Source organism: Hyaena hyaena, unplaced genomic scaffold, assembly GCF_003009895.1.
Source record: "Hyaena hyaena isolate Hyena2069 unplaced genomic scaffold, ASM300989v1 scaffold_750, whole genome shotgun sequence".
Classification (NCBI taxonomy): domain Eukaryota; kingdom Metazoa; phylum Chordata; class Mammalia; order Carnivora; family Hyaenidae; genus Hyaena; species Hyaena hyaena.
The window spans coordinates 655,485-678,954 of NW_024081385.1; the positions used below are offsets into that span (position 1 = coordinate 655,485).

Below are 23,470 nucleotides of genomic sequence, written 5' to 3' on the forward strand. Positions count from 1 at the left end.
AGAGGGTCTCCTGGGGGCACACTGGCAAAGCATGAAATCCAGGGCAAACTCATCACTGTTTCCTCTGGAAGAAAGCAACTTGGTAGCATCATCTTGGATTCCAAATCTTCAGAAATGTTCAAGAAAAAAAGATCAGCTACTTAAAAGTCTCATTTGTTTCAAATTGTCCTTATATAGTAAAGGGATACTTAGCCTTTAATTTTCATGCATCATTGCTATTATGTGTCTTTGACTCAGTAGATGCTATCTGAGCACATGCATGGTAAGGATGCTATACTGGCTATTGTGGTGAACAAGGGTAGGGATTGGGTGAAAGAACTGACATAAGAAATGTTATGTTTTGCAGTACAGAGGAAATAACACATTGGAATAAGCAGTGGATAGGAAAGAGCCGGTATACACAAACGGCTTTATGAATGGTGTCAGCTGCAGGGACTGTCGCCTGGATGATGGGGGAATGCATTGTGCCTGACCTGGCTTTGAGAGTAGGATTCATGTAGACAGGCATAACTAAGGGAAAGGAGAGGACACTATGGGAGAACCAAGATTATGAAGAAATACAGAGACGTGATGTGACTGGGACTTGAGGTGAAGTGGGGGAGACTTTGTCTCTATGGATGAGGATATAGGGTGATATGTTTGGAAGCACTGATTGGTGCCAAATATCTACCAAACCAAGGAATTAATAATTTGTTTTGTGGAGAACCACTAAAGTTTTTTTTTTTACTTTAACCAATTTATACACATTTAATTTTTTAAAGTGACAGAAATAAAAAAATTTTAATATTATTATTATCAAATTGGCTAACATACAGTGTGTAAAGTGTGCTCTTGGTTTTTGGGGTAGACTCCCATGGTTCATCACTTACCTAAAACACCCAGAGCTCATCTCAACATATGCCCTCCTCAATGCCCATCACCTATTTCCCCCCGCCCCCCATATCAACCCTCAGTTTGTTCTCTGTATTTAAGAGTCTCTTATGGCTTGTCTCCCTCCCTCTCTATTTGTAACTATTTTCCTCTTCCCTTCCCCCATGGTCTTCTGTTAAGTTTCTCAAGTTCTACATATGAGTAAAAACATATAATATCTGTCTTTCTCTGACATACTTATTTCACTCAGTATACTACCTTCCAGTTCCATCCACACTGCCACAAATGGCAGGATTTCATTCTTTCTCATTGCCAAGTAGTATTCCATTGTATACATAAAACCACATCTTCTTTATCCATTCGTCAGTTGATGGACATTTAGACTCTTCCCATAATTTGGCTATTATTGAAAGCACTGCTATACACATTGGGGTACATGTGCCCCTATACAGGAATCACTCCTGTATCTTTGGATAAATTCCTAGTAGTGCTATTGCTGGGTCATAGGGTAGTTTTATTTTAAAATTTTTGAGGAACCTCCACTCTGTTTTCCAGAGTAGCTGCACGAGTTTGCATTCCCATCAGCAGTGCAAGAGGGTTCCTGCTTCTCCACATCCTCACCAGCATCTGTTGTTTCCTGAGTTGTTCATTTTAGCCACTCTGACTGGAGTAAGGTGGTATCTCAGTGTGGTTTTGATTTGTATTTCCCTGATGCTGAGTGACACTGAGCATCTTTTCATGTGTCTGTTGGCCATCTGGATGTCTTCTTTGGAAAAGTGTCTATTCATGTATTCTGCCCATTTCTTCACTGGATCATTTGTTTTTCGGGTGTTGAGTTTGGTAAGTAAAGGTCTTTGAACAGGAAATGAGAGTATTTAGGTGGCTGAAGCAAGGCACACTCCTCATTTAAATAGTCCTGATGCGCATCTGTGAAGGTCTGAACTAAAGTTCTCTACGGAAGTAGAAGACATTATAGAGGAAGAATGGATGAAATTCTTTTTATCCTTGGCTGCTTGGACCTCTCCTCCTGTAGAGATATTTTGAACATTAAATATTTATCTTGAAATTGTATTTTAAAGCTTATTTCTTACAGTTAGTGACACACTTATACCGAATTTTCCTTCATGGGTCAATAGATCCATAATAAATGTATTTTTAGTTCCTAAATGATCAAGCTTTTGTGTTTAATTTTAAATACTTCTGCCCCTTTTCTCAGAAATAAATCTCTGTTATATCCATGTTCATATGTTTTTAGCATGCAGATTCTCATTAGAATTTTCAAGAGGCAGTTTCCAGAGGGAAGCTGAGCTCACAGGGTAACGTCTTGCTCCTCTTCTTAGTTATGTAAATGGTGGTTTAATGATTCTATCAACATTCTTTATTAGGCTCTTTGGTCTCTTATGTATTAGGCATATCTAGAAATTTCTCAAAGATGTCTGATGAACGACAAACAGCAACACTGCTTTCTGGAGGTATGTAGGCACCTTCTTTGAACATGTGAGACATGCATAAATTGTAATTCACTGTCACCACCCAGTTTGCAGTAATAGATGAACCTTCAGTCCCCTCCCGATATGAGATGCTCTTGGGAATGATTTTAAACCTGATTATATTATAGTCACTTAATGAATGACTCAATCACCTTTGTACCTCTATGTATTACCCAGGACAAGAAAGGTCAAAACAAAATTGTTTTGAATAGTTTTGGAAAAACCGGTGTAGGCAATATAGTTAATTTCCCAAGATTCTGCACAGAGCTACTTACTGTGCTTCTGCATAGTGACAACTCTGTTAAGTCCTGGGGATACATTGTGACAGTTGTATTTTATTGTTATTAGGTTTATATTCATGAAAATAGCAACTTTTTAAAATAGTTCTGTTGAGTTAGAAATGTAGAGTTTATGGAATTTATTTTTCAGACCTTATCTGTTAGTGTTTACTACAATATTTTTCACCTGTCTTTATGGAACGAGTCATGGCTACTCTAATATAGTTGGACGTTCCCTCGCCATGGTTTAATCATGTCAATCATGAATAAATTGCCTCCCCAGTCCATACACCCCCTCCTATTCCACCTCCTGATTCCAGTTTCCTTTTAAGCTTCTCATTACGGCATGTTTGTAGTTGTTATGTTTATTACAGACAGTGTGTGCCCTCTTGTTTTATTGAATCATCCTGCCCTCCTCTTTTTTTTTCCCTAGTCAGTAATAACCAATACACTATATAATTCTGCAATAAGACTGTGTGTGCTTCTGAAATCTGAAAGTATTTAATCACTTGCTACAGATACACTGTAACACTTGCAGGTTTTATTCCACATCTGTTACCTTAAATAATCCCACAGAAGCCTCTTAATTTTCACTGCCGGCAATCTGGCTTCCTTTTGGTGAAGGTAAAAACTCTCTTTCTCTGCAAAGGTTCTTTCTGGCCTCAAAAATGCACCAATGACTACTATGCTAAGAACCTGACTTTCTCAGTTCCAGAGAAAAGAAGGACCAAGTGTTTCTCAAGTGTAGTACTTTTATGACTACCAAGATAGACATCCCCTCATTTCATGTTTTATAAGTAGCACAAAAACATGTTACCCTTGACCATGAATAGCAAAAAAACTTTTTTTTTAAATTTACCATCTCAATCAGTTTTAAATGTGTGGGTTTTTAAAAAATTTGTTTCCGAGAGAGAGAGAGAGAGAGCGTGAACAGGGGAGGGTCAGAGAGAGAGGGAGACACAGAATCTGAAGCAGTCTCCAGGCTCTGAGCTAGCTGTCAGCACAGAGCCCGACGCGGGGCTCGAACCCACGAACCGTGAGATCATGACCTGAGCTGAAGTCCGACGCTTAACCGACTGAGCCACCCAGGCACCCCAATATGGCAAAAAACTTTTAATGCACCTTTCAAATAAATGAGGTTATCTTCCTAGAAATTCTTTGCATTTTCTGGCCATGTATAAACTTGAGATTAGTCTCCCTCTCCTAGAGCAATATCAGGAGAGCATTAGAGTGGATCTTTTTGGTATTTTTAGACCCTCTTCATAAATAAAACTCTGAGAATTATTTTAGAAAAATTTCTTCTCAGTAGGGTGAGACTTCTGTGTTACAGATTTGTGCTTTGGTTTTTACTAACTCTTGCATTTAGTTAAATAACTATTATGTACACTAAAATGCTAGAGGTGGGTCCTTAAGGGACATGTGCATGGTCTTGTTGGGGAGGCAAGGCAACATTTTAAGGAAGAATTGTCAGCTATGGGCCCCCACGGCCACAGCTTCTGCCTTTTTATTCCCTTGGCACATGGTTGAGACAAGGGCACAGTGGCGTCCGGGATTAATGGATGGATGAGCCCATGAAGGTAATGGGGTAGGTAGAGAAAACAATACGGCAGTGATGAGATGTATTAAGTTCTGGGGATACAGTCCTTGCTCCGGAGGGCTTACAGATTCATTGGGGGAGATAAAAATGTAAAAAAAGGTATTTTAAACCTGGTATAGTATATAAAAGCATGTGGTGTGCACTGGGGGCTCACCTGCTCTTCCAGCACTGGACTGCAGGTGGGTGTTAGGGGCTGCTGGTGAGAGAACCAATGGCCTCTTATCCTAGAGACCTCACATGCCATGAGGAGTTATCAGCAGGTGCAAATTATCCCTGTTTGCAAGGTTTGCAGTGGGGCTATGGGAAATCCAGAAAGCCTTTTTACCTCAGGGGTGCTCCCTCAAGGACCAGACCCACACTTGATCTCCCAACTGTGCTTTTCTATCCTCTCACCCATTTACCTTTCTTCTTGCATTGTCTGTGTGCTAAGAGTGCCCTCACTCTGGAGGATTGCGTGGTATCTTAATCCCTCTCCCCACCACCAACTTTGGGACATTTTCCTCTACAGTATGCCCTGCTTCCCATATTGACCTTAAATGACCACAGATCATGTCAGTGCTTGGAGAACTGCCACAGCCCTAGCTGTTACTGAAGGTCACCTATAATTGGGTCCTAAATTACCTGAACCATGTGACACAGCCAAAACAGCCTGCTCACCATTTGCTGAATCCCCTCATCCTTTCCTCCCTCTACGCTTGTCCCTGTGTATTTATTTCTGCTTGCATTGCCTGTGTTTTTCAAAACTCTGCCTATCTTCCAAGGCCCAGATTGAATGCTACCTCTTTCATGAAATATAACTGGATTATATTCTCCTCTGGATCTCTACTTAGAATAATTTATATTTTACTGCCTTCTAGATATATTATATCTTCTCATATCTATCCCACCCCCACCCCAGCTTCTAAATATGGTGCCTTCCATATATTTACTCACTAATGTTAATGGAATGAATGAATAAATGAATCATTACATTAAAAAGTGTGGGACTACCTTGTTGGTTGCCTGTGGAGGTATAAAAACTCCAAGGAGGGAAAACATTCTGTCTGCTACTAAGGAATTTATAACCTATATAAAGAGGCAAAAGATACACATGAAAACAGACTAGGGATAGTTTCACAGATGCAAATTCCTATAGTACAAATCAGACACATAGGTGCTAAGGAAGAATTAGATGTGGTAGAGTATATTAGATGTGTTGCAAGACTAAAACTTTGAATATGCATTTTCTGGCTCTCACTCTAGGAGCAGAGAACCATCCACATCTCAAGTGGGGGCTTTCTAGTTTCCATGTCCACACTGTCATCTTCAATGCAACAAAGAAGATGTGACTGCTAATATTTGCTTGTGTGTGTGTGTGTGTGTGTGTGTGTGTGTGTGTGTGTGTTACAAAATAATTGCATTGACATTGTGTCTGCACATGGAATACCATTTGGGATGTCTTCCATCTCTGAGACCTATCTTTGTTTACAGAGTCAGTGCTAGTTCTAGGGCTCAGTTGCCATGATCAGTGGATACTTCTACATCACTCTCTTATTCTTCGTTTAATAATCAATTTGTACTTTTTGTATTATACGAAACAGAAAGCAGGTAATATGGCCACCAGTCTGTTGGCTCAGTTGTAAGACACTGCCAAGAATAGCTTGGGCAGCCAGTCCTTTGTCCAGGCCCAGAATAAATCAGTAGAAGATCCAATCATACTTCAATAGGGGTTTGGAGCAGATGGCGCCATCTGTACCCATCTAATTCATGCCTGTCTAATCTGCCACTTCTAAGTGAAAAGTCAGAGTGTGAGGTAGAGCATGGATAAAAGGATGGAAGTCATTCTGGCTCATGCCTGAAGTCCATCATGTAGGAATATCACCATTAAAACTAATGTTACTAGCCCTGGAAAAACCAGGATTTACGCAGCGGGCTAGAGCTATCTCTGTAATATCTATTCAAGTTGGGATATTCTTGATCATTTATAGCTATATATGCCATGACACAAAGGGATTAATTAAATGTTTCTTCTATGTTTATTACCTGTTTAAAATCTTCAGTGCAATGAAAATGCCTACAAGCTTTTAGGACTTTACCTTTGGATTTACAAAAGGATGTGGATTTCATTGTTTGGGAATAGCTCTCTCCATATGGAACCCTATTGGAGATTCCTTATAGAATTACATTCGAGGAAACCTGGCCTCCGGTTCGAAGTGCTGATTCCCTTCCAGCTGCACATCACCCTGACAGCTAATGAGATGTCAACTATGGTTACTTTTGTGTGAGAAAAATGAGTGAGCCAGATCCCAGGAACGTTTTTGTAACTGTAGGGGGTGGATTAAGAGAAGGCCTATGACGTTTCAAACCATACTTGAGGCACATTTAAAAACTTCCCATATTTCTACTTCATGAAATATATCAGGGAACTTACAGGTATGAAAGATTTCTCACCAGAATATTCTTTGAGCTAAAAATAACTAAAATGTGAATTGAAGTCAAAAGCAATATCACAATAAATAATAGTTGTAAGTGGAGCAAATCATAAAAATAATGAGAGAAAATCTTGTGAACACATTTTTAAACATTGATTTTGAGAAATGACAATTTATGTGGTTTTCTAAGTGAAGTAAGAAATGGGCCAAAATATTTCAAATTGCTAATAATTGAATTTTGAGTCAGTGTTTGCTTTCTAATTGTTTATGGTATAAATGGAAATGCTTATTACTCAGTTCTTCCAGTAAGACCATCTTTGACTCTGGGATGTGACTCAATTGATGTGTGTGTGTGTGTGTGTGTGTGTGTATATATATATATACTTTTTTAATGCATTCTCTAATTTTTCTTGAGGAAATTTTCTAAAGCTTAACTCTTTAAGAGCTATATGTAATTAAGCTGGGTTTCATATAAAACATCATGAAGATTCTTTTCCAATGCTAAATATTTTGCTATTTGTGTACACATTATGTTCTACTTTGCCTTTCTTAATGTGTAATCAGTAAAGAATTATTCTTATTGTTGATTAGTAAGACAATCAATTAGAAAAGGTAGAGCAAGAAATTTCTACCTGCCACTAGTAGGAATGCAGGAATGTAGAAAATAATGTCTACTTGACATCCTCTTTGCAGTTAATTATGACTTCTAGGTGGTAGAGTTTTTCAAGTTAGAAATGGACTCTGTTATTTCACTGCTGTTCTCTTATATTATCACAGGCACGTGTTTTCAGTCACCCTCTCAGATTAGCAAAACAACCTGCGTAATTGTAGTTTTAAGATGCATTTGATTTTGATGTTAGTTCTTCTCTTACCCTGTGTTTATCTTTGAGAAAACCCCCAGCAATCTCCTATTTGTGTAAGCCAAAGTCATTCTTTATAGTAAACACAACTCCTGTTTGAGGGAAGCATCCCCAGCAGAGGGGGTTCCTTTAATAGACATGCTGTATTACTTTAATCTAACCCTTTTACCATCTGTTCTTCCCATAATAGTGAATGAAAAAAAGAACATATTTTATGTTTCAGGGTTACATTAGTAAAAAGTAAGATAAAAGTGATTTAAAAGCATGCATATGTTCTTAGTACAATGCAGTCTGCATCTGTGATGTTTTTTCTCATGGTTCAGACACAAATCAAGAGGAAAGCTGCTCATGCCTGATAGAGTGAAAGTTTTTCATAGAAAACAGGACTTTACCATAAGAGGGTCTTCCTCTATATTTTACAGCTAAAAATGATAAAAACCTCAATGACCTTCCAGAATAAAAATAGATAACTGTACCATCTATTGTTGAAACATCTGGCATCTTTCCTGAGTTGGATCATTGCTGCCACATCCAGATGAATGCAGAGCACCTGTCTGGAACATCATGTTGAGGCAGGAACAAATCTCATGACTGTTAAAAGAAGACTACCTACGGGTGTGATTGTGGTGGAAGAATGTCTCTGTGATCAGAGGACATTACCCAAGGGTGTGTGGAGATAGTTTACTGTAGAGTTTGAAGAAAGCCTCCTTTGTGAAAACATGCTTGGGGACCTGGGCATCCATTACTGCTTAGAGGGTAGGACACTGATGGCTTGGTATCTAAATACAGACTGTCTAGATGAGTCTGCGGGAACTGGAAGGAGCGAGGGCTCTAGAATTGTATCTCTCCTCTTGAACTTCATAGTCATGCGACCTTAGGCATTTTTTTTTTGTTTCATTGGCTGCATCTGTAAAAGGATTAATACTACTTTATTTTTAGTTTATTTATTTATTTTGAGAGAGAGAGAAAGAGAGAGAGAGAGGGATTGAGGAGAATGAGGTAGGGGCAGAGAGAGAAGGAGAGAGAGAATCCTAAGCCCAGGCTCTGCGTTAGCAGTGCAGAGTCCGATGCAGGACTTGAATTCATGAACCCTGAGATCATGACCTGAGCTGAAATCAAGAGTCAGATGCTTAACTGACTGAGCCACCCAGGTGCCCCTGGGTTAATACTACTTTTAAGATGTTAAGATTTAATAGGATAATGTATGTCGGATCTCAGCATAGTGACTAGCACATAGCAAGTATTTAACAATGGTAGCTATCATTGTTATTATCAGTATTAATTAGCATATGCCAATCACATAGTCAATTGCTTCTTAATCAGTCATAGTTCATTTCCCCTTCCTAAGCAACTACAGTATTAAAAGAAAGAGTGTAATGGCTCTCTTCTTTGAACTCTTAAACTATATTGTTTTTCTTTCTATTCAGGCCTGTGCCATTTTCTAACCTGTATTAAAGTTATGTTCTGTGCACTATATATGCTCTATTCACTAGTTTAAAGGTGGAGCTGGATTTCTCATATCATCATGCATACTGCTTTGCGAATAGTAGGCACTCAATAAACATAGAACGAATCAAAGGATGAATTATTGCAAAAAGTTCCCATTGGATGCATATTAGGCCCCCAGCTGATGGCTTAGACCTTTAACCAGATGAGGTATCAGTCTCTTCTGGAAGGGATGATTCTTTCATGAGCTGAATCCTGAAGGGGAGCTGGGGGATGTGAATGTCATGTGACATCCATTTCTGGCAGTGATCCACGCTCTTTGCCTGTCAGCTTTAGCCCACCTTTGGTGGGTGGCATTTGACTTCATGTTTCATGACAACAAGGTCATCTTTCATCTGACTTGTTTTTAAATTTGCCAACATCAATGCCCGCTTTGAAAATTAAATTTTAAATAAGAAATAGAGATACATTAAGGTTCAGAGTTTCAGAATGATGACAGATTTTCTAAAAAAAAAAAGAAAAGGAAAACAAATTTCAGTAAAATTAACCAAAAATTAACTTTCAGTGAATTTTCTTCATTTGTTTGATATAACCTGATTAAAATAGGGAAATAAATGATTCACCTTCTTAGCATTAAATGTAGGAAAAAGTGTCATTGCCTTTTCAAAGGAAGAATAGTAGATATTCTATAGATCCTAAAACATTACTTTGTTTTACTTGAAGATCGGGTAGATACCAACAATCGCTGAAAGAATCATCTACAGGATTTGCACGTTTTCTACTGTATCATGACCCCATTATCTCTCTACCCTTACACACAACTTTGGGCTTTTAATCAAAGCTTAAGCAGTAAGAACCAGTGGTACTGGGGCACCTGGGTGGCTCAGTTGGTTGAGCGGTTGAGTGTCCCACTCTTGGTTTTGGCTTAGGTCATGACCATGTGGTTCATGAGATCCAGCCCCACACTGGTCTCTGTATTGACAGTGCAGAGTCTGCTTAGGATTCTCTCTCTCTCCTTCTTTCTCTGCCCCTCCCCTACTTATGCTCTGTTACTCTCAAATAAATAAAAGAAGAAGAAAATAAGTAACCAGTGGTGGGGCACCTGGGTGGCTCAGTTAGTTAAATGTCTGACTTTTGATTTCGGCTCAGGTCAGATTTCACACTTCGTGGGATGGAGCCCTGCATTGGACTCTGTGCTGACAGCAGGGAGCCTGCTTGGGATTCTCTTTCTTCTTCTCTCTCTTTGCCCCTCCCCCACTTGAACTCTCTCTCTCTCTCTCTCTCATAAAAAAATAAACTTAAAAAAAAAACCCAGTGGTACCAAAATGCATTTCAGCTTTGAAAATGAGAGTATTTGGAAGAGAAGACTCGTGTTTAGGTGATTGGCCACTGGCCTCATTTCTTTTTGCATTTGGGAGGTTGATTTCTTTATCCTTTCACATGTGTATTTTATCTCTTACATAACTGTAAGGTGGGACTGAAAAATATGACCTCTAGATAACACAGTCTCAGGGAAGAATCGTTTTTATAAGATGGTCATGTGATAACCATTCCTGTTTACCCAAGTGAAAGTTATTAATTAAAGACATTTACATGATACATATATATCTGTAACCCGTTTGCCTTTTAAAGAGTCCTTTGATATATATCATTTGATCCTTATTGCAATCCCATAATGTAGATAGTCTGTTCTATTCTGCAGATGGGAAAATCAAGACCCAAGGAAAGGGATCTTTTATACAAGTCACACAGTAGTGCATAGATATACTGCCACATAGTCACGTTTCTACTGCACTCCATAGTTGGTAATTTTACATTACATTTTTATGCACAAAATAGTAATAATCAGTAATAACAACAAAGATGTTTATAAAATTAAGTTATAGCGTAATGGGGCAAGTTTCCATTTCTTCAGAAAAAAATTCATTTAATGGTTTTGTCTCTATTTTATAAATAAGGCATCAGTGTACTATATAGGACTTTTTATTTTGAAATTATTTCATGCATAAGGAAAAGTTGCAAGACTAGGAATTATTCCTGTATACTAAACCTAGGCTCACCAGCACTTAACATTTTGCTTTCCTGCTCTCTCTTTTCTTCTCTATCTTTCCTCAGTATTTGTTTTTTCTGAATCCTTTCATAGTAGGTTCCATATATGATGCTTCTTTTAACACTTCAATGTGTATTGCTTGGTATAGTGATTCTTTTAGAAGTGGGAAATTGCAGTTTTTGTTAGAATTGCCAAATTCCCCCTCCTTAGAGGTTGTTTCTATTTCCATTCTTACCAGCAATATATGGAATGCCTGCTTCCCCACGCTCTGCCAGGCAACGTTTTGTCAAGCTTCTGAAGTTTTGCTAATCTGATGGCTGAGAAGTGGTATTTTAGTGCTGGGTTTTTGTTTGTTTGGGCTTTTCTTTTTTTTAAATGTTTATTTATTTATTTTGAGAGAGAGAGTGCATGAGGGAGGGGCAGAGAGAGAGGGAAAGAGAGAATTCCAAGCAGGTTCTGCACTGACAGCAATGAGCCTGACCTGAGGCTCAGTCCACAAACGGTGAGATCATGACCTGAGGTGAAACCAAGAGTTTGATACTTAACTGACTGAGCCACCCAGGCACCCTTTCAGTGCTGTTTTAATTTGCATTTATTTTATTAAGTTAACTATCTCTTCATATGTGTGAGTTATTTTTATATTTTCTGTGAATCATCTGTTTATATCTCTTGATCATTTTTCATTGTGCTTTTATTTCTCTTTCTAGCTTTTGAATTGAGAAATTGAATTTATTTTGATTCTCTCATCTTTATTAATTTAGGTGTCTAAAGCTGTGTATCCCATAAATCCAGATATGTAATATCTTCATTATCTTTTTCCCAGAAATTTTATAATTTATTTTGTATTTTCCTATTTCCTCCAAGAGTTATTGAACAGTATTTTTTTAGGTGAAAGAGCTTTATAAAAATTTATTTTTTATTCATTGTTTCAGTGTTATTTGTAATATACTTTCTGAAATTAACCGAGGCTCTCTTTGTGACCTACTATTTGATCAATTTTTATTAGTCGTGTACACCAAGGTTTATTCTTTATGATCAGTGTGTCAAGTTCAATAGACAGCCCTAACAGTTAACTGATTGGTTTTTAAAGCCTTTAAGTCTTTAAAAAACAATCTACTTAGGGATGCCTGGGTGGCTCAGTCCCTTAAGCATCCAACTTCGGCTCAGGTCATGATCTCATGGTTCATGGGTTCAAGCCCCATGTCGGGCTCTGTGCTGACAGCCAGTTCAGAGCCTGGAGCTTGCTTCAGATTCTGTGTCTCCCTCTCTCTCTCTCTCTGACCCTCCCCTGCTCATTCTGTCTCTCTCTCAGAAATAAATAAAACATTAAAAAAAAATCTACTTGTTCTATACTGAGAGTAGGTTCTTAGTCTCCTATTTCCCCTTGTATTTTCTATAGTTGTTTTCTTTATATAGGTGGTATTGCTGTGTTAATTGATGCATAGATAGCAAGACATAAAAAATTGTTTTACCCAAGACAGTGGCGTGATTAGATAAGAGTTTTGGAAAGATCTCTGAGGTAGCTGGGTTCTGGGAATACCTAATGGTAGCCCACGTTGGGGGTTCCTGGGTTTCATTTGTTTTTCCTGTGTCAGAAAGACAAAAAGTAGAATAGTGGTTTCCAGAGACTCCAGGAAGGGGAGAATAGGGAGTTATTGTTTAATGGACATGGAGTTTCAGTTTTAAGGATAAAGAGTTCTGGAGATGGATGGTGCTGAGGGTTCCTAAGAAATGTGAATGTGCTCACTGTCACCGAAACGTACACTCAAAATTGGTAAGATTGAAAATTTTATGTGCATTTTACCACAGTTAAAATAATTTTTAAAAAGGAAGAGCACAGTAACAATTAAAAAGGACCAAAAAGTGGAAAAATAGTACTACTCTAGATGTTTTTGTATAGATTTTTGTATGAATATGATTTTCATTTATCTGGAAAAATGTGCAGGATTGCATATGGTAGTTTCATGTTCAGTGTTTTTTTTTTTTTTTAAAGAAACTGCCAGACTATTTTTCAGAGTAGCTATACCATTTAACATTCCCACCAGGGAGTCAAGGGTGGGATCACCCACCAGGGTGATCGAGTTTTCCTGTCTTTATCAGCATTTGCTGTTGTCACTGTTTTTAAGTTTAACCAGTCTAATAGGTATATAGTGATATTTCGTTGTGGTTTTAACTTGTGTCTCCCTAATAGCTAATGATATTGAACATCTTTTCATGTGATCCCCTATCACCTGTATATGTATTTGGTGAAATGCCTCTTCATGTCTTCTGCCCATATGTTTTTTTTTTATTATTATGATTTAGTTTTGGGAGTTCTTTATAGATTCTAGATTCTAGTCCTTTGTTGGATATGTGGTTTTGAAATATTTTCACCCAGTTTACAGCTTGTCTTTTCATCCTCTTAACAGAGTCTTCTGTGAAGCAAGTTTTAAATTTTGATCAAGTCCAATTTATCAAATTTTTCTTCTATGCTTTGTGTTTTTGGTATCAAGTCTAAGAAATCTTTACCTAGACCCAGATCTTAAAGATATTCTCTTTTGTTGTTGTTATTTTCTAGTACTTTTACAGTTTTACCTATGTAAAGTCTATGATTCGTCTGAGTTAATTTTTATATAAGATATGAGACTTAGGCTGAGGTTCATTTTATTTTTGCCTGTAGGCGTCCAAGTGCTTCTGCACTGTTTGTTGAGAAATCTGTCTTTGCTTTGTTGTATTGCTTTTGCACATTCATAAAAACTCAGTTGGGCATATTTGTATGGGCTCCTTTCTGGGTTCTGGATTCTGTTTTATTGATCTGTACATGTATTTCTCCAGCAATACCACACAGTTATGATAACTGTAGCTACATAGTAAGTCTCAAAGTTGGGTAGACAGATTCTCTCTCTCACTTTACTCTTCTTTTTAAAATTGTTCTAACAATTCTAGTTCCTTTGCCTTCTACATAAACACTATGCACATATTGAAACTTTTCTGTCTTCTTTCAGTCACTTTCTCTGACCTTTTGATTTGTTCTATCCAATTTTTGTTTTCTTACATGTTTTCCAGCCTTTCTTCAATTTCCCTCATTAAATTTTTATTCACATCTATTCTCCTTTTCACAACTTGTAACTTATTCTTCATTTATTCAATTATTTTGATTTTGGTCAGTTTTCATTGCATTTTCCCCTGTTTTGTTGTTGTTATTGTTGTTGGCTGGAGTTTTGGGGTCCATTTCTTAGTTTAAAAATTTCTGATTCCAGGTGTGTGCACCCAGTTGTGTACATCGTGTGTTCTTGTTGAAGGTACTTATATCAGTTTGGTGTGTTGTCTTACAACTTTCTCTCACGGCATAGCTGGTTATTTGAGGAGAATTTTTATCAGCTGAGATGGTTGTACTTCCATCTTTTTTCCTTTTTTTCCTGCAAGAGTTTTATAGGGAATTTAATTTTCTCCCCTACTCCTTAGTATTTCGTGAGTTGGGTTACTGTTTATAAAACACCCTGTCTTGTCAGTTTTGTCAAATACAGTTGTGTAAACAGCTGACGATGGTGATAGAGAAGGTACAGAGGCAAAATGGGATTCACCTGTTACTGTTCTCCTTTCCTGTCTTCTGGATCCATGATTGCCTGCCCTTCGTCCTTTGCTTTCACTGCTATCTCTTCTTTGGACACAACCCACTCTCAATCTATATTCTTCTCTTATGAAAATGCCACTTCTCCTGGACTGATACCTTAGATTTTGCCTGATTTTGAGCACTTATCCTGTGGCCAGTGCTGTAAACTACCAGATACTGACCTCTCTTCTTATTTTGGCACTTACTTGCAGAGTACATTTTCCTTCTGCAGATGACTTTGTCTGCTCTCCCAATGTCCCAAACTTCTCTCTCTCTCTTTCTCTGTCTCTCTTGGAGTCACTTACACCTGCCCTTACCCTATCCTCTGCACCTGCAGGTTAATAGCAGCTGCTGTTTGACTTTTCATTCCTATTTTTTATAAACAGTTTGAAGTTTAGCATACTCTCTGCCTCCTAGTAATGTCAATAGGAGGGGTCGGGGGTGATTCAGTTTGTGCTCTGTCTTGACCACATGAGTTCTGGAGGCAGAAGGTGTGAAGAGGTGCATATTCAGACGGCTGCCATCATACTCATTCATATTCAGAAGCCTCTAGAATATAATAATTTATTGACCAGGAGTCATCATGTAGTCCTTATAAAACTTGTGCCACAAGGGGATACCTGGAGGAAAATTGACATAATAGTAAAATAAAACTTACATAACAACTTTCCTTTTAGAACCATGACAATGAAAATTCTTGGACTTGGATTATAGTCCTAAATAATTTATCTTGTTTCAATAAGTGAAATATATGGACAGGCATAGGAATCCTGTATTTTAACACTAGAAAGGATACCAAATAATGATTATATCATACAGAAGTTTAAAGCTGAAAGAAAAGTTAGCATCTAATCTAATCTAATGTATCATTCTACAGGTGAGGCTACAAAAGCTAATTTGCCCAAGGTTACTCGGAGAGTTACTAGCAGGGGTGGACCTGGAACCAGGTTCTCCTGGCTCCCTGGCTCCCTATTTCCTCTTCTGTTAAATGGCACCTATTCTGCTTTGGTCCTTGGTAGGTTAAGTATCATCATGACCCTTTTCCTGTTGTGACAGAAGAAGTTAAATTGCTTGCCTGAGATTGTACATGTAGTAAGCAGCAGAAGCAGGTGTGAGGATAGACCAGGAGTCTTCTTGCCATCTTAAGGCAGCGTTCACTGATGGTACAGCATGTTCCGCATGTATTGGCTGCTTTCCTTCCTTTCTGTTCTCTCTCGTTCCCCTAAGACTTGATGAATACCTGAAATTTTTCAGATCAACTTATGGGTCTGTAGTGTTCTCTACAGAGTTTATACCTAGCACAATTCATTTTAACGGGGTGAATGTAGCTCAGAGGTTTGGTGGTGCACACAGGTGCAAGTGTACAGGTTTTGAAAAACAAAGGTTTGCAGCTAGGCTTTTCCTCTTTGCCTCTAAAGCAGTGTGAGATCTGAGGTCTGACCTAACCACCCAACTTGCACCTGCTTCAAGGGCAGTGTGCTTGCTGTCATTGTTTCCTGACTATTGACAAGAGGCTTAGCCATCAAATTCTTCCTTGGGTGCTCGTGAAATGTGTACCTCATGTATGCCAGGGTTGCCTTGTGTTGAATTTTCTTTGTGAGCTAAGGACAGAATGTTCTTCTCTGCTGCACCAATAGCACTTTCCCATATACACTCAGGGAAAGCTTTTTCCCCTCTCAACAAGGCTCAAAAGTCTTGACTGAAGTACTTCAGAAATAGACCTGGTTTATACTTTTATCAAAACAAGCAGAGCCTGGGCAATTCCTGGCTTGGGAGAGCACTGATGATCTGAAATTTTCCTAGGCAAGTGCACAAATGGTGTTACCAAAGGGCAAATGTCTAGCACTCTCATCCCCCTTGGTAAGGTGTCAACCCTCACTTGCCAAAAGTGAAGGTGGTGTCTTATAGAAAGAGAGGCTGGCATTCATGGGGAGAAAAGGCTGATGACAAGTGGAGGTGTGATGTCGAGAAATGGCACTTGGGATCCCTTGTTGTGCGCATCTTATGGTTCTGCAGGGAAGGAGGTTGCATTTACTACTTTTTTTCTTTGGTGGAATATGCTGATGGTCCATGTGCACATTTGGAAAATAATTAAAATAATAATTAGATATGGTAACAGGAAAATCTTGAGCTTCGAATTTGTATAGAACTATTTCCTGAACTTGCTATGTTACTAGCATACTTTGGATTTCCCCCAGGGGAACCTCTGCACCTCATCTCTCTGGCTCTGAGAGCCCCTAGGCAAAACTGCCTGAATTTCTCCTAGGCTCCCTCACAGCACCACACATCCATCCCTCTTTCTTCTGGGGTAAGAAATAAAATGTAAATGGACTCTAGTTCCTGAGACTGTATTTTGTTTCCTCCCACTTTTCTGGAAATCTAACATTGGATCCTTTTTTTTTCTCCTCTTTTCCTTGACAGTGTTTTCTCTCAAGTGTAAAATCATAGTTTGGAGTACAGGCTTTGAGACCAGATAGACTGTGGGGTGGTCATACCATCTTATTAAAACCCTCAGTGATGCAGTTTCCTCAGCGATGAAATGGAGATGTGTTACTGTCCAGGAGGTTGTGAGGATTCCATGATATACTGTATGTTCTATGATTGTGATTGCCAGACACACTGTTAAGTTCTCAATAAATGGCACCTATTACGATCTTGGCAGGTAATCTCTCCATGGCACCTAGATTTGTGTTTGGCACTAGGTAAGCAAAAACTGGTAGAAATTATATTACTATTTAGTGGCTCATGAGGAACTTCAAATTGAGCATACCTCCTAGGGAAGTCTGCCACACCATTTATGTTTTCTTTTAACACCGGATCACACACTCTGGCAACAGGTGAGCAGTACGATTCCAGCACAGTATTGTGTGCACCATTTGCCTTGGTGATCCTATGCATATTTGAAATTTTACTTTAGGAAAAGTGAAGAGACTCAGTGTGTATGGGCAAGTCTTTTTAAAAGTTATATTTGCAATTGAAATAGTTAGGCCTTTGTTAATTATCTTATCGTGTGTCGAGCACGGCCCTCAGAGCATTAAGTCTGGCGTGAAGAGTGAAGAGGGTGCAGCACTTTGGGCCTTAAATTTTATTTTCACTTTGTCTTTTAATTAAGGAAAAAATTCTGAACAGTACATTGGAATAGAATAGGGAGCTTTCTTGGACTCATGCCATTTGGGTAGTGATGGAGAGCTTAGGTTTCAATCTTGACTGCTACCTGCTAACCTGAGGTCTGAACAGATCATTTTCTCTTTGGGTCTTAGTTTCTCTATTCATACAATGGGTTACTAATTTCTTCATGAAAGAGTTAATATAAGAACGAGGTGAGGTCACTCACTGGAAGTACTTCCAGCAGTATGTGGAATTTAGTTCCTCCATGTTTGTTGTTATTTTATTATTATTATTATTATTATTATTATTATTATTATTTTTATCTCTTCCTTTCAGCACCCAGAAGGATTTTCTTTTGAGGCACCATGGCTGATTAAGTGATTCCAAGTCAGGGGTGCCCAGGGTGGCGCTAGAGTGTATAGAGCTTAATCTGGTGTCTTAAGCCCAATATGACTTTAGTGGTGCTTGCAGAGAAAAAGGCGATTTTTTTTTTTTGAAATGTACTTTTCTCACTCTTCTTGTTTCAGTATTCGGGATTTCACACGGAAAGGTCTGAATCTGATCATGACAGCCAGTGGGGTGGAAGTCCTCTGACAGACACAGCCTCTCCGCAGCTTCTGGACCCCGCGGAGAGGCCAGGCTCGCAGCATGACGCATCCTGCGCCTATAGACAATTTTCTGACCGCACCTCTCTCTGCTATGGCTTTGCGCTCGACCATTCCAGGCTGGTGGAGGAGAGGCATTTCCACACCCAGGCCTGCGAGGGTGGCCGGTGTGAGGCAGGCAGGTACTTCCTGGGAACGCCGCAGGCCGGGAGGGAGCCCTGGTGGGGCTCTCGCACAGCCTTGCCCTTGACCAAGTCCTCCCCAGAAAGCAGAGAAGCCTATGAAAACAGCATGCCTCACATCGCTGCAGTCCACAGGATCCACGGTAAGGGGAGTTGAAATGACTCCGGAGCTGGCAGCATTGAGCCCCTGGGCAGGTTTCTAATATTCTAGGTTTGACGCTGGAATGACTGGCCCAATGGTCTTCTCCTTTGAGATTATACACCAGAAACTCACACTAGGGGGATTTTACAAACTAGATCCACTCTTTTAAAGTGTATTAATTTTGGTAGTGTTTGCCAAATGCATTTATTTTTGACAAGTGAATAAAAATGATTCCCATTTTCTTTTTCTTTTTTTCTTTTTTCTTTTAAAAATATTTTTAACATTTATTCATTTTTGAGAGACAGAGTCTGAGAAAGGCAGGGGCAGAGAAAGAGGGAAACACAGAATTCAAAGCAGACTCCAGGCTCTGAACTGTCTTCAGAGAGCCAGACTCAGGGCTCGAACTCATGAGCTGTGAGATCATGACCTGAGCCAAAGTCGGACGCTCAACCAACTGAACCACTCAGGTGCCCCAAAATGATTCCCATTTTAAATATCATAGGAAGTGTAGAAATTAAGTTAAGGTCAATTGTTGAGTAAGTCCGTTGAACTTGTAACATGTATGCATTTAAATTTCTTGTGTATTGTAGTTTCTTCTATATTCTGATGCTTCAAATGTGGACCTCAGTAGTTTGGGGGCTCATGTAGTAGTGCTTCTCAGTGAAGACACCACTGTTGGGGAGACTAGGCTTTGGTTTATAGCCTGTCACTCACAGGTGATTTAACCTTCCTGGCCCTCTGGGCATTAAATACTGGGAACCCCGTTATTAGGACAGCCCATTGGTCCCTGTGAGTAAAAGATGAAGTGATATACAGAACCCATGGAAATGTTCACCTTGGGATCATGACACAGTTTTACGAGCACAGGGAAACAGGCGCTGTGGTTGAAGTCATTAGTGGCAGTAATGCTCTTCTTTGTTCATTTCAAAGTTAACTGGTGAAGGAAAGCCCTTTCTGTCCATTCCAAGTGTGGGTCCAGGCAGGTCTCTGACACCCTTCGTATTTCATTTCCGGTCAGTGACATTTAGATTGAACTAACAGGATGATGTCATTCTTCTTGCTGGGTCTTCAGGATGAGAAATGTGCTAGAGGGTGTTGCACTCACCCATAGTCCCCTGTTAGATACCACCCAGGCACTGACTGTCTTCTACAAAGGATTTTAATTTGTTTCTGTTGTTGTTTTTTATTTTTCTGCTCTTGCTTTGGGTGTCTCTAGTATGGTGGATGGGTAATGGAAACCCAGGGCAAAGGGCAATTGCTTGCCAAAGAATGGAGTGAAATGAAAATCCTGGCTTAACCTACATGGTCTGGAAGAAAATATTAGAAATAAAATAAGAAGAAAAAAGGAAAGGAAAGCAATGAATAGTGTGATCCAGGACTTCTCTGCTGCATTTAGCAGTTTACCGCTTTTGTATGCTCCTTCCTGATATTCTTCTCTCTTTTTATATTGACTTCAGACTTCTTTGAGAATAATGGAATTCATGGAATATATTTTGGATGCACTGTTGCTCTATATTAGATCTCTCTCCTTGGTTCAGAACAGATTATTATTAACATTTAAAACATTTGTTTATTGTTTGTTTATTATTTTTAAAAGACATTTCTTTAAATTCAAGTTAACATGCAGTGTGGTACTGTTTCAGGAGGAGAACCCAGGGATTTATTACTGACATATAGCACATGGTGCTCATCCCAGCAAGGGCCCTTCATAATGCCCATCACCCATTTAGCCCATTCCCCCACCAATACCCCACCAGCAGCCATCAGTTTGTTCTCTGTATTTAAGAGTCCCTTATGGTTTGTCTGCCTCTTTGTTTTTATCTAATTTTTCCTTCCTTTTCCTATGTTAATCTGTTTTGTTTTGTTTCTTAAATTCCACATATGAGTGAAATCATATGATATGTGTCTTTTTCTGATGTGATTTATTTCACTTAGCATTTATTCTTCACCTTATTTCAGAAGCAATCTAAGATACCAGAGTTACTGTATGAGTATATGTGAAGCTGAGATTTATACCTCTATATCTGAGGAAAAAAAATTGTATTTTTGATTGGGACAAGATATATATGTATTTCCATGCGTGCACATATGAATATATATGTTTAACTCTCAAATAGCTTTATTTTTTAAAATGTTTTTATTTATTTCTGAAAGAGAGAGAGAAAGCGTGAGCAGGGGAGGGTCAGAGAGAGAGGGAGACATAGAATCTGAAACAGGGTCCAAGCTCTGAGCTAGCTGTCAGCACAGAGCCTGACTCGGGCCTTGAACCCATGAACCATGAGGTCATGACCTGAGCTAAAGTCAGACACTTAACCAACTGAGCCACCCAGGCGGCCCTAACCCTCAAATAGTTTTAAAGCTAGCATTAGAGCTTTATTGTAACTCGAGTTATGACACACTTAATAATTTTAACATTTGAGGTGATTTGTTTGGAATTGGGAAAGTAGTCCAGACTATATCATTGTCTGCCTCAAATCCAATGGAAAACATTTTCTAAGTAGCAGTTTAACATAAAATTTCTTTGGAAAATAACATAAACTAAATGCTATGCACTTTTATTATTTACAGTCAGTCAGTTACAATGACATGCATACATGGAGAAGTATAAACATGCTACCGTTTTGCTAATTGATATCCACAACCCGTGAACAAGTTTTACCTTCTAAAAATCTTGTGATAAGCTTCGTCTGCACTTAAAAGCCACTGAAAACTACGAATGCCAGTACAATAGATTGATGCTTTGTTTGTCATGTGAGCCTGCGTCTGTTTCAAATATTGGTGCATATATTTAAAATGAAAGATGAAGGTTTCTTTTAATAGGAAAAAGAAAATACACTTACATCTTGGAGGGTGAATTTTGAGACCACTTATCTTGCACTTTTTCTAATTTCTAGGGCGAGGTCACTGGGATGAAGATAGTGTGGTCAGTTCTCCAGACCCTGGGTCTGCCAGCGAATCAGGTGACCGATACCGCACTGAGCAGTATCAAAGTAGCCCACATGAACCTAGCAAAATTGAAACTCTGATAAGAGCCACCCAGCAAATGATTAAAGAAGAAGAGAACAGATTGCAGCTAAGGAAAGCCCCCCCAGACCAACTGGCTTCCATCAACGGAGCTGGGAAAAAACACTCCCTCTGTTTTGCAAACTACCCACAGCCCCCGCCAACAGAAGTCTGCCACGGCTCCGCGCTTGCCAGCACTTCACCATGTGACCACATCCAGCAGAGGGAGGGAAAGATGCTGAGCCCCCATGAAAATGACTATGACAACAGTCCCACGGCACTGTCTCGAATAAGTAGTCCCAATTCGGATCGCATTTCAAAATCCAGTTTGATCCTAGCTAAAGACTATCTGCATTCGGATATGTCTCCACATCAGACCGCGGGAGACCATCCCGCCGTCTCTCCAAACTGCTTTGGTTCTCACCGGCAGTATTTCGATAAGCATGCTTACACGTTAACTGGATATGCCCTGGAGCACTTATATGACACTGAAACCATTAGAAACTATTCCTTGGGCTGTAATGGCTCACACTTTGATGTAACTTCCCATCTAAGGATGCAGCCAGACCCAGCACAAGGACACAAGGGAACATCTGTTATAATAACCAATGGAAGCTGATGTTTTTCTAAAATATTTTGTTCTTTAAGGATCTCTGCAACGTATTTATAGTTTAATGCCCCATTACTAGCATTTACTATGCCACAGATGGTTAGAGAGGATAATTTAAGTTCCTGGGTATTTGACATGTGTTCCTGTGAAATCAAAGAAAAGAGCACTCGCATTCAGGGTTACACACAGATAATGGAGCTAAAGTGAATACATAAATTGCCCCTCTAATTACATGGGAACCAGAATAGATAAATTTTGAATTGAAAAGTACTCTTGTAGATTAAGTGAGCATATATACCACATGAAAGACTGATGGAGGACAGCAGTGCATCGTGATGATCCAGTAAACCTCATACACACAGACCTACCACTATCCACAAACTGCTGTGTTCACTTTACAGGCAGAAATATAGACTATATACCTTAAATCCAGACCAAATGGGTAAGTTTTCTTAACCTTGGGACATTAAGAGTATCAAAGAATTTTTCCTTCCTAAAACAACTGAGAAAGAGAGAGATAGATCTTGTAAACTGGTTTCTTCATTGTGGTTTCAACCAGCCAGCTCATTTGGTTCAGGCATAAATTAGGGAAATGGTTCTGGATATGGTACAAGAATGAGTTTCCACCTGGTATCCATTATGAGCAATCAGGAAGTGGTGATTTTTCACCTTACTTTTGAGCTAGACAAGGCACAGGATCACACTGACATAGCAGTAAGGGCTTTCGAAGTAAAAGCACCGAGATGTTGGGACACACTTCAAAAACCTAGGCTGCCCAAGTGGAAATAGTTTACTAAAGATGGAAAGGCCAGAGGAACGAGAAATGAAATGATATCTCAACACCACAATTTAAGGCTCAGACTATATAATTAACATGTTTGGGGCTTATAAAACCAACCGAATAAAAACCTCAAACCGATTCACCAAGAAAAAAAGGCCCATCAGTACAAAAAATAAGGGAAGCCAGTGAAGTGCTACATGGCAGCAGTGTAAGCACTTGAAAAACATTTCAAAACACAGATGTGCAAATGTGACAACATGTGGAAAGCCTCAGGAAAGAGCCTCAGATAAAAGCTTGGGCTGATGGACAAGTGGTTAAAAGTGCAAGGGTGTCCTTCAATCGAAGGAACATGCAAAGCAGTCATTTTCCTTATTGTTTGTAAGTGGCGAAAACAACAAACTTGGTGTTAAGTTCATGTGATACAGTAGAAAGACCAGCAGACTAG

At 39.1% G+C, this 23,470-nt stretch overlaps 1 protein-coding gene across 1 annotated transcript in view; it reads left to right on the top strand.

The window, feature by feature from the left end:
* SIM1 (SIM bHLH transcription factor 1) overlaps positions 1 to 22,253 on the top strand; it is a 64,062-nt gene extending 41,809 nt beyond the window's left edge. The window contains exons 10-11 of the mRNA XM_039218368.1: positions 18,230 to 18,632; positions 21,526 to 22,253. Of these exons, the coding sequence (XP_039074299.1) occupies positions 18,230 to 18,632; positions 21,526 to 22,253 (1,131 nt within the window). The remainder of the gene's footprint in view (positions 1 to 18,229; positions 18,633 to 21,525) is intronic.
* The last annotated feature ends 1,217 nt before the right edge of the window (positions 22,254 to 23,470 follow it).